Source organism: Gymnoscopelus braueri (assembly GCF_963280865.1).
Source record: "Gymnoscopelus braueri genome assembly, chromosome: 15".
NCBI lineage: Eukaryota > Metazoa > Chordata > Actinopteri > Myctophiformes > Myctophidae > Gymnoscopelus > Gymnoscopelus braueri.
The window spans coordinates 11232313-11246732 of NC_137620.1; the positions used below are offsets into that span (position 1 = coordinate 11232313).

Consider the following 14420-nt stretch of genomic DNA (forward strand, 5'->3'; position numbering starts at 1 on the left):
TTTATATACAGACTAGATTAGATTCTTTTGTGTAGTAACTGCAGTTTGGCTTTGCAGGGCATAGATATTAGGAGTCACACACACACACACACACACACACACACACACACACACACACACACACACACACACACACACACACACACACACACACACACACACACACACACACACACACACACACACACACACACACACACACAGACAAAGATTTTATGTGGTTAAAGTGTTTGTGCATGCGTGCGTGTGTGTGTGCGTGCGTGCGTGCGTGCGTGCGTAATCTCCAAGTTATTCAACACTCTCAGCTGTTTTTTTGCAGACAGAGGGAAATTCGTAAGGGCAGTACTCATCATCCCACAGGTGTTCACCTGTTATATAAAGAGAAAGAGAAAGTTGAACATAAAGTCCACATTAAGTATCATATTGCGTTATTACTTAAAGGTGATGTTTGTGATTGTTCTTATTCTTATTATACTTTGTTGTTAAAACAAACATTTTGTTAAAAGATTGTTACTTACGTACCTGACCAGTTCACAAGCATGCAGTTCTGTTGTCCTCCATTCCAGTTGTTAGGTTCTCCCCCCCCCCAGTCTGTGAAGGTCATTGGGCGATGACCGTCACTCCACAGCCAACCACCATTCTAGATGACAATACAACATCATAAATGTCAATGCAATATAAAATGTAACCATTTAACAACTCACTATGTTGACATACAGGTACAGAGTGTAGTGTATCATGTGTCAGTGAAATATAAGGTAACGTTTTATCAGACACAGTTTATAAGGGTTAATGTTCCTTACCGTGCCTGTTGCATCATAGCCACCGATCCACGATCGATCCATTGCACCAGTTTTGGAAAGTATCAGGTCTTGAATGAATGTGTGTTCTGTTTTGCTGTGAATGGATGCTAGGTTTCCACCCTGAGACAAACAGGTTTTCTACAGAACAATATAAACAGAAGACTATTGTTCAAATTACATAATACATAGATGCATATAGAAATACAATACAAGATGCAATCATGTGTTTATTTATTCTACCTCTGCATCAGTCCAATTCATATGAGCCTCTTCAAATCCGTAACAGTGTCCATTCCATTGAATCCAGTCATTTCGACATACACACTCCTTGACAACTGCATGCTCTCCTGAAAATACAACAGACACTTGAAGTCAACCGTTTGAAAGCAACAACAACAACAACAACAACAACAACTAACTAAAGTAATTTTTAAAAGTTTTTCAAGAAAAGAAAAAAAACGGATCCAAAACAAAACTATATGATATTTCACCCAAAATGTCTATTTAAATAGAAATAACACTGTCTGTCAGTTATGTAACATAAGAGATTTTAATAGGTTTAAATAGGGGGAAAAAAGCAAAAAATATATACAAAATGGCCTAAATCAGTAAATAATTTGGCTTAAGTCACAAAACCATGTGACTTAGGCCAAAAAAAGGCCTATTTTGGCCTAAGTCACACTAGGGAGTTAGGCCATTATACTAAAAGGGGAGTGAACAGCATGATCCTTTTCAATTAGGAATTGGGCGATTTTACCAGAGGTGGCCAGTGTCATGAGGAGCTGACTTAGGCAAAAATATAATTTTCCTCAAAAAACGACTTAGGCCATTAGTTTAGCAAGGTGACGATAAACACGTCTTTTATCAATGTATTTTTTGTTGTACCATTCCAAGATACTAGTCCATACATGTATTTCCACCCGCCATCCATACAAGCTATAGGACTGTAACTACAGATCCCATAGATCTGCATGGCTTTGCCATTCATCCAAGCTATGGGATTGTGACTACAGACCCTGTGGTGAAAAGGCTAATAAACAGTGTATATATGGGAAAAGTCAATGCTCATGTGCAAGCTCAGATTGATTGGTCATCTTACTAAGGAGAAAAAAGGATGAGGATGGACAGACCGAAGGATAGACAGACGGATAATACATACAAATAAATAGCTTTTGCTATAGAACTCAGTAATACCCTCGCAGGCACACACACACACACACACACACACACACACACACACCTTCTTCCTGTTCAGTGTGTTGGTTATGTCTGGTCTGTAACTCGTCAAAACTGCTCTGTAACTGGTCTTTCTGTTCAGTCAGGTTGTTATGTCTGTTCTGTAACTCGTCAAAACTGGTCAGAAGTTGATGTTTCTCCACCATGTTGGAATGATCTGTATAATGACAGATCCATTATTGAAAGACACCTACATTTTAATAATAAAGTCCTTTTGTTGCTGCTACTAAAACAATTACAGCTAATAATATATATTTTATGAGGTATCATCTCTGCTAGTGTATTGAAATAACACGTTGGATCGCCATAGATCAAACATATTAAATATATTGTTATGAAACATGACTTACAGAGATAGAGTGGGACAGCAATGTTGAGGAGAACTAGAACAGCACAAAACAATCCAACACCGACTCCAACTCGCTTGTGCCGTCTTATGTCTGGAGCACGCACGCACGCACGCACGCACGCACGCACGCACGCACGCACGCACGCACGCACGCACGCACGCACGCACGCACGCACGCACGCACACATACAGTGAGAAAAGCAAAGACAGATCAGTTAAAATCTTTGCACTTTTTGTTTAAACAGTTAAAACATATTCATTTATTTTTGTGATATTTAGTTTTAGTAACTTCTCTTACCAGAGTGCAGTAACTTCTGTAGATCTGTCTCCTTCTTGTTAGCAACTTCTTCATAGGGTGCCGGTGCATCGTCTACCTGTTGGAGGTTAAAGTTTTCATAATGGCATTCTACAGTCATTACTTGAATTATTCTTGCCATATCATCGAAATAAATCTGACTCAACGTTTTCACGATTCCTAGCCACCGCCATTTCCATCTCTTTATGACTACAATTCTTCTTGCAGGTATTGCATCTGGTCCAGCTCTTCACAACACACTGAACTAGTGAGAAGGTTGGTCTTTCTTTTATTTCTTTGTCTTTCTTCCTCTTTTATTTTGGTTTGTTAAAATAATGCAAATTTTGACTTTTGAAAATACTGAAGACATCACATTACAGTTCCTTCTTTGCTTTTGCATTTCCTTTTTTTTGGGTGGCCGGAACGGCTGATATGAGGTTGATTGTTTCATTTCTATGCCTCTCTTCCTCTTTCATCTTGGGTTGTTCTGCCCTCACTATAAACATGCCTTACCTTTTATATTATATCATAACAATATTATAACAATGGTGCCGGAAGGAGTCATCAACACTGATGATTCTACTCACTCCCTTTCGTTAGTGTTGCCAGATTGCGAGAGAAATAAGCAGCTAGGTCTATGAACATTTGCCTGCATGCGTTGAAGATCAGCAATCTTTCGGTGCATGTCACCAGCGTGCAACTAGTGTAAATCAGGCATAACTCTATCTCTAATCCCTAAACCTTAACTCCTAAATGTTTATTAGATATCTTTATCTTCGCCTGGCCGGAATGGCTGAGGTGAGGTATATTGTTTCATTTCTATGCCTCTCTTCCTCTTTCATCTTGGGTTGTTCTGCCCTCACTATAAACATGCTAATTTTGACATTTGAAAATACTGAAAACAACACATTGCAGTTCCACCTTACCTTTTATATCATAACAATATCATAACAATGGTGCCGACCACACAATAACACAACAACACGATAGCAAAAATACAACAACAAAAAAACAGTTTGCATGCTCCAGAGAATGAATGAGGAACATATGTATGGCTCACAAGCACTGGGTTTAAGTCAATGGGAGATGCTCTGAAATAACACCTTTTCATCATTGAAAGAAGGTCTTAAATGTATCATTAAACATCTGCCTTAAATTAACACTGTAGTTATTTTCTAAATACACACAGGTTTGCCCCCCCCTACCTGATTTCGAAGGCCTAATGAACGCTGTCAGCTGTACGTTTTTTTCAGCTGGTTAACAACTCTCATCTTCAGCACTCCAAATATTTTAGTTTGATTTAGCAGTGGTGTAAAGTAATTAAGTACATTTACTCAAGTACTGTACTTAAATACACTTTTGAGGATTTTTTTTTACTGTTCTGTTCTTTTTGTACTTTTACTTCTACTAAAAACTTTAGCTACTAGTTACATTGCAGATTTAGATTATTATTACAAAACATACAGTAACCACTTCAGCCCTATATACATTTCGGCCATTTGAAAATTAGCCGATCTACAAGCTCACGATGAGCTTTTAATTTGAAAGTGGATTCTTTGTTTGACCAGCAGCCAGTGGAGGTCGGGGAGGACTGGTGTGATATGGTCTCTGGAGCGGGTACTGGTGAGCAGGCGGGCAGCTGAGTTTAACTTAAATGTCTTATTTCCCAGAAAGGCACTGTCTCTTGTTTCTTCGTCTATTTGCAATAAACTAAACCAAACTTTGTTTCAAATTGCTTTTGAGTAAATAACTATTGCCATTGGTTTAGATGTTCAGAATATATTTTGTCACTAATATATATTTAGCTATAGAGCCAGAGTAGGCTAGATGACCATATTATACTGTAGCGTCTACAGAAGTGTTTGATAGGATGAGTATGAGTAACTCTTTGCATCGTCCTGTCGACTATTGTGTTCTAGAGGTGTGTATACCAAAGTGGGTGCTGTGACACCACCAGTCTAGGGGTGCCGCAGAATATTTGATAACATTAGGACCAAATTAGCCATTCCAAGTCCAAAGACTGAATAGTTTAAGAGATTGAATTCACAAAATGAAAGAGTGAATCTATATGCTTGCAACTGTGTGCGTTCATTTGAATGTTCTGGTCACCATCATAATCTTATGATAAGAATAAGAATAAGAATAGTATTAATCATTATAATGATCTTATGAATCAGTGTAGTAAAATATGTAATACATAATGGTGCGAGAGGGACAAGTAACACATCATTTGGGGGTGCTGTGGATGAAACAACTACAGTATGTATAGTGGTGCCCTGCTGAGCCCAAAATGATTGAAAACCACTGGTGTTTACAACAGTTGTGATTGGGTTGTCCTGTGGCCCAGTGTGATATATTTGTCACTGTCGGGCAAAAACCAACTATATGGTATCTCTATTTTTCAACTTTAAATATATATATTTTTTATAAATCAGTGCTATTGATCACGCTTTACGTCTGTGTGTGGGTTTAACAAATATTGAAACAATGAAAAGTATTAAAAAGTGTATTAAAAACCTCCTAACTCCACTGGATCCTCCATCAGGACGGAATATGGAAAATCCGTGTTGATCACATGACTATAGAGATACTGTGTACCGATTTGCGTAATGTTTGGACAAAATATGTAGGAGTAATATCTTTTTTTTGTGTGCAAAAATCGGCCTCCTAGTGGCGCTATAACAGGCCAATTTGAAAAAAATTGGGGTGTTCGGCTTTGGCATCCAGTGAGTGTGTGTGCACAGTTTCGCAGCGACCGGGCCAACAGTGCCAGAGATTAGCTGCTCACAGACGGACGGACTGGGTTTTCCCTAACCCAGAAAATGTTTTATTTTACACAAAAGGTGTGTTTCTGAGAGGCTTCCCAGCCTTACACGCACACTCCTAGTAGGCCTGAATAGCTACGCAGCCTGAATAGGAATAGGCCTATTTTCTTTCATCACCCCAACCGCAGTCCCATTAGGTGTCGATCAGATCAAAACAAATAAGACAAGGTGGAGTTTTCAACCATTTACTGGCCAGCTCAATAACAGACCACATATAGTACATACATGATTTGTGGTTAGTTGGTCAAAGACTAAGAAAATTAGACAGTAACAGTAAGAAAGGTAATATAATTCCATATTTGGGCAAGGGCATGTTTGGGCAAGACTGACACAGAACATCGCTGCCGTCATAATGACATCATAGTGACATCATAGTGATGATGCGAGCGTCCAGGCAGAGCAGCATAAAAGTGCACTGCACAGCATTATTGAGAGCAGTTCTCACTGGACATTTGGACATTGGTTAAGAAGTTGTAACATTTAGACATTGGTCCAAAGTCGTTATATTATAGGACATTGGTCACAACATTGATCACAATGCCATCACCAACACCCCTGTCAGCGGCCTGCAACACATTTTCCCTGTCTCTGTTCAAACAGCTGTCAGACAATAACAACACTGGCAATGTGTTCTACTCTCCTATCAGCCTCTCCTCTGCTCTGGCCATGGTGCTGCTGGGGGCCCGTGGTAACACAGCCACACAGATGTCAGAGGTCATGCACTTTAAGGATGACGTCCACATGGACTTTTCTAAGCTTATGGGTGACCTGAAGTCAGGGAAGTCCTACGCCCTCAGCCTGGCCAACCGCCTGTATGGAGAGATGTCCTGCCAGTATGTTGAGGAGTTCTTAAGTGCCACCAGAAAGCACTATGATGCACAGCTGGAGCCTGTGGACTTCATTGGCAACACAGACGGAGCCAGGCTGAACATCAACAGCTGGGTGGAGAAACAGACACAAGATAAAATCAAGGACTTGCTTGCCCCGGGTGTGGTGGATGGATGTACCCGACTGGTGTTGGTCAATGCCATCTACTTCAAAGCCAAGTGGGAGGAGTCATTCGATGAGGACCGCACCAGGGATGAACAGTTCAGACTCAGCAAGACTGAAAGCAAGCCGGTGAAGATGATGTACCAGGAGACTACGTTCCCTCTTGCCTTCATTCCTGAGGTCAACTGTCAGGTCCTGGAGCTGCCCTACATGGGGAAAGACTTCAGCATGCTTATCTTTCTGCCTGTTGAGATGGACGACGATACGACAGGCCTGGAGAAGTTAGAAAAGGAGCTAACCTATGAAAAGTTTGTGGATTGGACCAATCCAGGCATGATGAAGCAGAGAATGGTTGAGCTGGGCCTGCCTCGTTTCAAGATGGAGGCGACATATGACATGAAAGACATCTTGATCAAGATGGGCATGGTGGACGCCTTTGACGTCATACAGAGTGACTTCTCCGGCATGTCTCCAGCCAACGACCTGGTGCTCTCCAAGGTGGTGCACAAGGCCTTTGTGGAAGTGAACGAGGAGGGCACTGAGGCAGCTGCCGCCACTGCTGCCAGAATGGTCTTGTGCTCTGCTCCTCTTCGCTTGGTTGCTGACCACCCCTTCCTCTTCTTCATCCGACACAACCCCACCATGAGCATCCTCTTTGCAGGCCGATACTGCTCCCCTCCTTGAGTTGGATCTCAGCTCAACTCTGGTCCTGGCTACCTGGACCACAGTTAGTTTATTGTTTTACATGCTCATTCATTACATTCACTTGGTGTCTTAAATAATCATACCAGCCTTAATACATTATCATTTCCAGGTTGGAAGGCCGAAGGCCAGAGACTATGTTTTCACTAATGTCCGCCCGTTTGTTTGTTTGTGAACAGCTAATACGGCACAGCTGGACCGATCAACGGCAAACTTTGGACACACACTCTCAATAGGCCAAGGAAGAACCTGTAACCCAAATCATTCAAACCGGCCTCATGGTGGCACTATAACACGGCCCTTCATGTTTTGGCCAATAACTCTTGAACTTGAACCAATGGGTTGTACAATAAAAAAGAAAAGATTGGATCATGACGCAAGTCCAATACAATATATTACATTTTCAATGAAGGAGTAACAAATATCAAACATTAAAAGATTCAAAGTGAAATATAATTGTATATCGTAACAAAGGCTTTCAACCACCTTCACGTCAAATGGGTAGTTGATAGGTCGCCATATTACCCACTGAATATTGGTACTCCATATATGGAGCTATCCGACATATCTAACTAACCTATCTAAGTCTGACATCCTATCTCCAAGACACGACTTCTCAAGACTATATTTGCATTCAGCCCTCAAGGTTCAAGGTTCAAGGGTTCAAGGTTGTACTTTATTGTTACACCTTGTGTACAGTTACATAAGAGTAAAACGTATTTTGGTTCGGCTTCCTTCAGACAATGCAGCAGCGTAAGTAATAACAATAGAATAAAGAAGACGTAAAAAGATTAAAGAAAGAGTGCAAAAACAGAGCATCATCAAATCAAATCAAAGGGAAAATTTTGAGCATTTCACTTTGCCTTGGTTTGTTCTGGTTCTTGTCACATTGTTCATGTACCTGATTGTACGTGGAAAGAAGCTTTTTTGCAAGTACCTTGGGCAACCCTCAGCCGGAGAGGCTCCAGCACCTTCCGTACGAGTCAGGATATTTGGCCTTACACAGTGGTGGAAAAAGTACTCAAATGTTTTACTTAAGTAAAAGTATCAATACTGCAATGCAGAAGTACTCGTTTGCAAGTAAAAGTCTGGTGTTCAAAATTTACTTGAGTAAAAGTCCAAAAGTATTGGTATCAAAATTTACTTAAAGTACCAAAAGTAAAAGTACTGAAATGTTTGAAAATAGCAGACCAACAAGCTTACAACGCGTCGCGTTCAAAGGGACTGGTTTTCAGAGTCTAGGACTGCGGACAACCAGTCCCTTTGACTAGTATTTTATATGGTCCTTCGAATAGCCGCATTAGGGCCTACTGCACTAGCAAGATGTCGGAACCCTCCCGAAATGGCGGTGCGAGCCATTGTAGGACAGCCAAAAGAGGAGGAATGCTCGTACGATCGGTCCCTTGGCGTGGAAAAACGCTCATCAAGGGGGCAGCACTGGCGACGGGTCCATCCAGAGATAATCTCCCAAGAACAGATTCTGCTCTGCGCTTACATCTGTCGATAGCCGTGTTGACAACCCATACACATTGGCTACAAGTGGGCGTGCCATCAGATCAGGAAGCAGGCCGCACTTTACCCAATCAAATGTAGTGGGCTGGATTTACGTGTGTGCCGTTCGTTCCCCACTGGAAACAAACCGAAACTCATTTAACAATAGCGTCCTCGAAGCCGACAAAACCAAGTTAGTAACATTTTAAATTGCTCTTTCATCATAGAAACAAGTAGGCTTATAAACAAAATGATCCATGTTCTTTGAGAGAAATGGTGTTAGTATTCCGTGGAGAAATATTGTTAGTGGGAATGAAAACATAGTCGCACCACCGGAAGTGAAAGGCTGAAGGCAGACCAAAACCCCGGTTTCCCTGAGCACGGGTCGTCCATTCGGCTCCGCCCAGAGCCAAATGAATAAGTAAAAAACAGCAGAGGACGCTGTTTTTCCTTTTTATTTGGCGATGGGTTCCCAGATTGATCCAGAGAAGACTAGTCAGCCTCATGACGGAACCATCAGAGGACTACAGCAACAGATGAGAGAACTTGCAGAGCAGATTCGCCTTATCAATTCTCCATTGGCACCAGAGCCTGAGTTTGTAGATCGGCTATTTTTGGTGAAGAGATTTGGTGTACAGGGAAAAAGAGCTTACAAAGTATTGAGGGTGTAAGTCATTAATGAAAACACACATTTAAGATGAATCCAATATGTACGTGGGGGTCCCTGCCTCATCTCTCTCTCAGCTAAGGGGTCGTTGGGCTAAAAACCTGGAAGACCTCTGATTTAGGATATGTATATAGCTACAGTTGTTACGGTTTCGAACCCTTCACCTCCACCTTCCACGTCTGGAGTTCCTGTGCACAGTCCAGTGCGCCGTTCTCACTCTGCCACCTAGACACTCAGGCTCACCTCATCATTCTCCTCCCTGTGGCAAGCTGACTGGGTGTGGCACTGCACACCTGTTTCCATTTCCCCATCATCACCAGAGTCTTCAAGAACCCTGCCTTGACTCCGCCCCTTGCCAGATCTTCCCATAGAATTACCTGGCAAGTATAGCTGAAGCCTACATTGTTGCTGTCCGTACCCTGTAGAGCTATTTTCTGTGTTTTTCTGCAATCCTCCTGATCTCTTGTTTTTTGTCACACTCCAGATCTGCAGTGCCACTCCATGCTTGCCACCACCATTCCTCTGGATCGTTTGTTTGGCTACCGACCACATGCTAGGACTCTGACTACTCTCTTGGACTTCCCCCAAGTATAGCTTTATATTATATAATATCTACATATATACAAATACATCTGTGCTACTATTGTATGTGTATATTCATGTAGATTTATATAGATATATCTATACAGTTTTCAGTTTGTGTGCTATTTTTGGACATTAAAACGCCTTGCAAGGCATTAACCCTTTCCTGTCTCCTGAGTGGTTGCATTTGGGTTCTGAACACAACTCAGTCTTAACAGAAGATCTGGCCAACATGAACCCAGCACCCTCAGGAGGTCAGGCCCCAGCGCAAGCCTCTTCACCTGGGCCTCTCCTTGACCCTGCCCGTGCTGCTATCCAACGCCAGGACAGAGTGCTTGTTGACCACGCCCTCCTACTTCAAGAGGCCTCCACAATGATGCAAGGCATTGCTGGTGAGCAGCAGACCCAGTCGCAACAGCAGCAGTCACTGCTAACACAGATGCACACCATGTCTGCCCAGTTGGCTGCTCTGGTTTCCGCAGTTCCACCAGCCCAGCCGGTTCAAGTAGCTACCGCTTCAGTTCCACCCCCCACTCCTGGGCCTGTCGCCCAGCCTGGCCGGGAACCTCACCTGGCTAGCCCCAAGCCTTATGACGGGGCATTTACAGACTATCGGGGCTTCATGTTGCAGTGCAACTTTGTCTTTGAACTGCAGCTCAGCATGTTCTCCACTGATGCAGCCAAGGTAGCTTACATTGCCACCCATACCACCGGTGAGGCTCTTCGTTGGGTCCAGTCATTCTTGAGCTCCACCCCGGGGGCAAGACGCAACTATGCCAACTTCGAGGAGGAGTTCAGGAGGGTGTTCGACCACCCTGTTGCTGGTCAGGATGCAGGCTCACGTCTACTCCACATCAAGCAGGGCTCCCGCCCAGTTGCTGCTTATGCAATCGAGTTCCGCACGCTCGCGGCCTGCACGGGATGGGAGGATTCCACGCTGCGCTGCATCTTTCGAGAGGGTCTCACGGAGGCGCTGAAGGACGAGCTAGTTAGGGATAAGCCCTCCGATCTCAATACGCTCATCAGTCTCGCCATCGATGTCGACGAACGTCTCCGTGAGCGTAAGAAGACCAGGGCACATTCACTTCAATGCTCCTCCCAGCTGACCCCCAGTCAGAGCACCAGTCCCTCTCATCCTTCTGAGACATTCGTGTCACACTCAGGCGCAGACTCAGGCGCAGAGCCAATGGAGGTGGGCCGAATGCGTTTGTCTGCTGCGGAGAAGTTACACCGGAGGACACGAGGCCTCTGCATGTATTGTGGGCAGAAGGGGCACCGGAGGGATGACTGTCCCAAGCTGCCAAAAGATTAGGCTCACCGGAGACCAGGGGATTCCAGGTGAGCCGAATCTCTCGTTCCCCCACCTCCACCGGCCCTGCTAAGTTCAAGGTCCATCTTTCCTGGCAGGGAGGAGCACTCTCAGTCGGCACCCTCATTGACTCTGGCGCCGATGAGAGTTTCATCGACCTCCAATTGGCCAGTCAGGCTAACATTCCTCTCATTGCCCTGACTGAACCCATTCCTGCCTTTGCTCTTAGTTAGGGAATTTTAGCAATATGTGTGGACCATCTGTGAAAAAATGTACTACCAATAGCTTTCTTCACCAATGTGTTCTTATAGGTGTCTAGAATCACCTCTCAATTAATGTAAACCCAAATCCTCGTGGAAAATCCTGGAGAGCCAATCAAAGTCAAGGAGCCCAGAGGGCTTGGGTGAAAAATATGAAAACAAATAAAAGTCTAAAATCAACTTATGAGGTGTCTAACTAGGGGTTTTGAGGGGTGCTGAATCCGTTCCAACCATTATTTTTGAGTAAAAATGTCTCCCTGGCCGTATAATATTGGTATATTGGTTATTGTTAAGCTGTAATGTAAAGCACAGTGTATAATCAACGGTAGGGGATTGGAGTGTTGTTGAATTGATTCTATTCTGAAAAATAAAATAAGAAAATATTGCTAAACACTTGATAAGAGTGTACACCTACTGTGCACATGCTCAGTGGGATACACTGTCTGCATGTGGGGACTTAAGGAGCCCAAGGGCTTCGGTGAAAAAAAAAACGAAAAGTCTAAAATTAACTCTAACTAGGGGTTTTCAGAGGTGCTGAATCTAATCCAACCATTAGTTTTGAGTAAAAAAAACTACTCATTTTCCATAACAACATATTTTATTACATATTACAAGAAAAATGTAAAGTAAGAAATGTGCATTATTGATGAAACCTGGTGTCAGTCTTACTCAGCCAACACCTCATCTTCCTCACTCCTTTTCTCGTCTGCCTGGTTGATGTTCTTGCATTCTCCATTACACTTGCCACAAGCAGATATACACTTGACCCCCTGCTTTTTACAGCAGCACCTGCGTGTACTACAGTCTCCCGCACAGTTGCAGCTGATGAATTTCAGTAGATAGTCTGGGGCAATAGGGTCTGTGGTATAGGGACTGGTGCATAGCCTTCTCTTCCCAGTTTCCACCCGTAGTCGAGGACATCCAGTGATGGACTTTGTAGCAGTAACCAGTCTCTGGTTTGGAGATATGCCCGGAGAGAATGCTGTGCTGCAGCTGCTGTAGTCGGGGGCAGTTTCTCTGGTCTGACATTCCCAGCAGCAGTGGTGGACAGTAACGGAGTAAATGTACTTGAGTACTGTACTTAAGTACAGATTCTGAGGATATGTACTTTACTTGAGTATTAGATTTTTGTCTCCGCCGTAGGTGGAGAGTATGTTTTCGCTTCGTCCCGCCGTGTGTGAGCAAACATTGTTAGCCAAGCTAACATTGGTCAAGCTCCACGTGACACGTGTCAATATGTTGACACCAATGCCTTTGATTGGCTAGAGGGACGCATGACGAAATAAAATCCTATAAATAGGTGTGTCACTTCAAAAAGCCGTTTACGGCTATTTGAAGTGAGGTAAGACAGGATCAATCAGTCTTGATTGGAACAGTACCTTCCAGTCCAAATCACCCGTCCGTGCGTGTGTGTGTCCCTCTGAGAACACCTAACATTGGTCAAGCAAAGGCGCAGAAGGCCAAAGCTAAGAAAGCATACTCATCTACAACAGTAACACAGAAGAGGACTATAGAGTTGAATTGATCCCACAACAACATAGATCACACCTAACATTGGCCGAAGTCTTAATACTGTAACAATTGGCCACCTTGATCAAATACATTATGTAGCACTAGAGAAAACTGACATAGATCAAACACACCAATCAACTGCTGAAACTGTTCAAGACAACAATGAAGATGAAGAAGACAGACAAGTATTTGAACAAACCAGTCAATTACGACCACTCCCATATGACACATTGCTTCAAGAAGAACATTCTTTAGATGCAAACACTACATATTCAGTCGCCCCTGCAGAACACCAAAAACCACGCACATTCTACCAACAGTACTTGCAGTACAAATCACCCGTCCGTGCGTGTGTGTGTTCCTCTGAGAACACCTAACATTGGTCAGTTTTACGTGACATCACAATATGTAATATTGTGATGTAATATTGATGTAATATTGTGATGTCAAAAGCTAAGAAAGTATACTCATCTACAACAGTGACACAGAAGAGGACTATAGAGTTGAATTGATCCCACAACAACATAGATCACACCTAACATTGGCCGAAGTCTTAATACTGTAACAATTGGCCACCTTGATCAAATACATTATGTAGCACTAGAGAAAACTGACATAGATCAAACACACCAATCAACTGCTGAAATTGTTCAAGACAATGAAGATGAAGAAGACAGACAAGCATTTGAACAAACCAGTCAATTACGACACATTGCTTCAAGAAGAACATCTTTTAGATGCAGACACTACATATTCAGTCGCCCCTGCAGAACACCAAAAACCACGCGCATTCTACCAAGACGACCCGTTCTACCAAGACGACCCGTGCTATTAAAATAGCACGGGTCTGCTGGCGGAGACTTGTGCTCCGAGGAGCACATTTTCTAGTTTAAATACTTATTACTCTTACTTGAGTACATTTCCAAGATTTTTTTTTTACTTTTACTTGAGTACATTTCTAGAAAGGCTGTAAAGTACTGAGTACTTTTAGGTTGGCAGTTTTTTTTTTCTTCCCTAAAATGTAATTGGCCACACTTCTGCTCTCACATTAGCCGTGTTTCTGGCTTCCCCCTCCGCTCGCCTCTTTATTGAGACATTTAGATCGTGGCAAAGGTCATGTCTCACACAGGATCTGACATGAATTTTGACCAGATGTATTAGTGTAGGAAATCAAAGGTTGTATGGAGACCAAGCAAGTCGACTTGTCTCTGTGCCATCTTGTTTTGACAGGGTGAAGTTCGCCGCTGTGCATGTCGGTGTCATCTTATTTTGGTGAAGTTAACGGTTGTGCGTGTGGATATGAAAATGCAGACAACAGCTACCTCTTTGTGACCACAAAGAGGAAGGCTGTAGAGTACTGAGTACTTTTAGGTTGGCTGTTTCTTTTTTCTTCCCTAAA

General features: G+C 43.0%; 2 protein-coding genes across 5 annotated transcripts in view; one reads left to right on the forward strand and one right to left on the reverse strand.

The window, feature by feature from the left end:
• LOC308101713 (ladderlectin-like) overlaps positions 1–8322 on the reverse strand; it is an 8608-nt gene extending 286 nt beyond the window's left edge. The window contains exons 1-8 of one of the 4 annotated variants that reach the window (XR_013934540.1): positions 2851–2940; positions 2687–2762; positions 2390–2479; positions 2044–2196; positions 1044–1150; positions 804–965; positions 523–640; positions 1–368 (exon numbers count right to left, since the gene is read on the reverse strand). The exon at positions 1–368 is cut by the window's left edge and continues 286 nt beyond it. Coding sequence is in view for 3 of the 4 variants with exons in the window: in XM_080451166.1 (XP_080307292.1) it covers positions 289–368; positions 523–640; positions 804–941; positions 1044–1150; positions 2044–2196; positions 2390–2479; positions 2687–2762; positions 2851–2883 (795 nt within the window). In the remaining variant the exon portion in view is untranslated. Of the gene's footprint in view, positions 369–522; positions 641–803; positions 966–1043; positions 1151–2043; positions 2197–2389; positions 2480–2686; positions 2763–2845; positions 2941–8137 lie in introns of those variants that run through there. The other 3 variants (XM_080451167.1, XM_080451166.1, XM_080451168.1) reach the window with 3 other exon arrangements.
• LOC308101353 (leukocyte elastase inhibitor-like) lies at positions 6046–7182 on the forward strand (the record flags this gene model as incomplete). The annotated part of the gene is made up of 1 exon (XM_080450777.1): positions 6046–7182. The coding sequence occupies one exon, from the start codon at positions 6046–6048 to the stop codon at positions 7180–7182; it is 1137 nt and encodes a 378-aa protein (XP_080306903.1).
• Positions 8323–14420: the final 6098 nt, after the last annotated feature.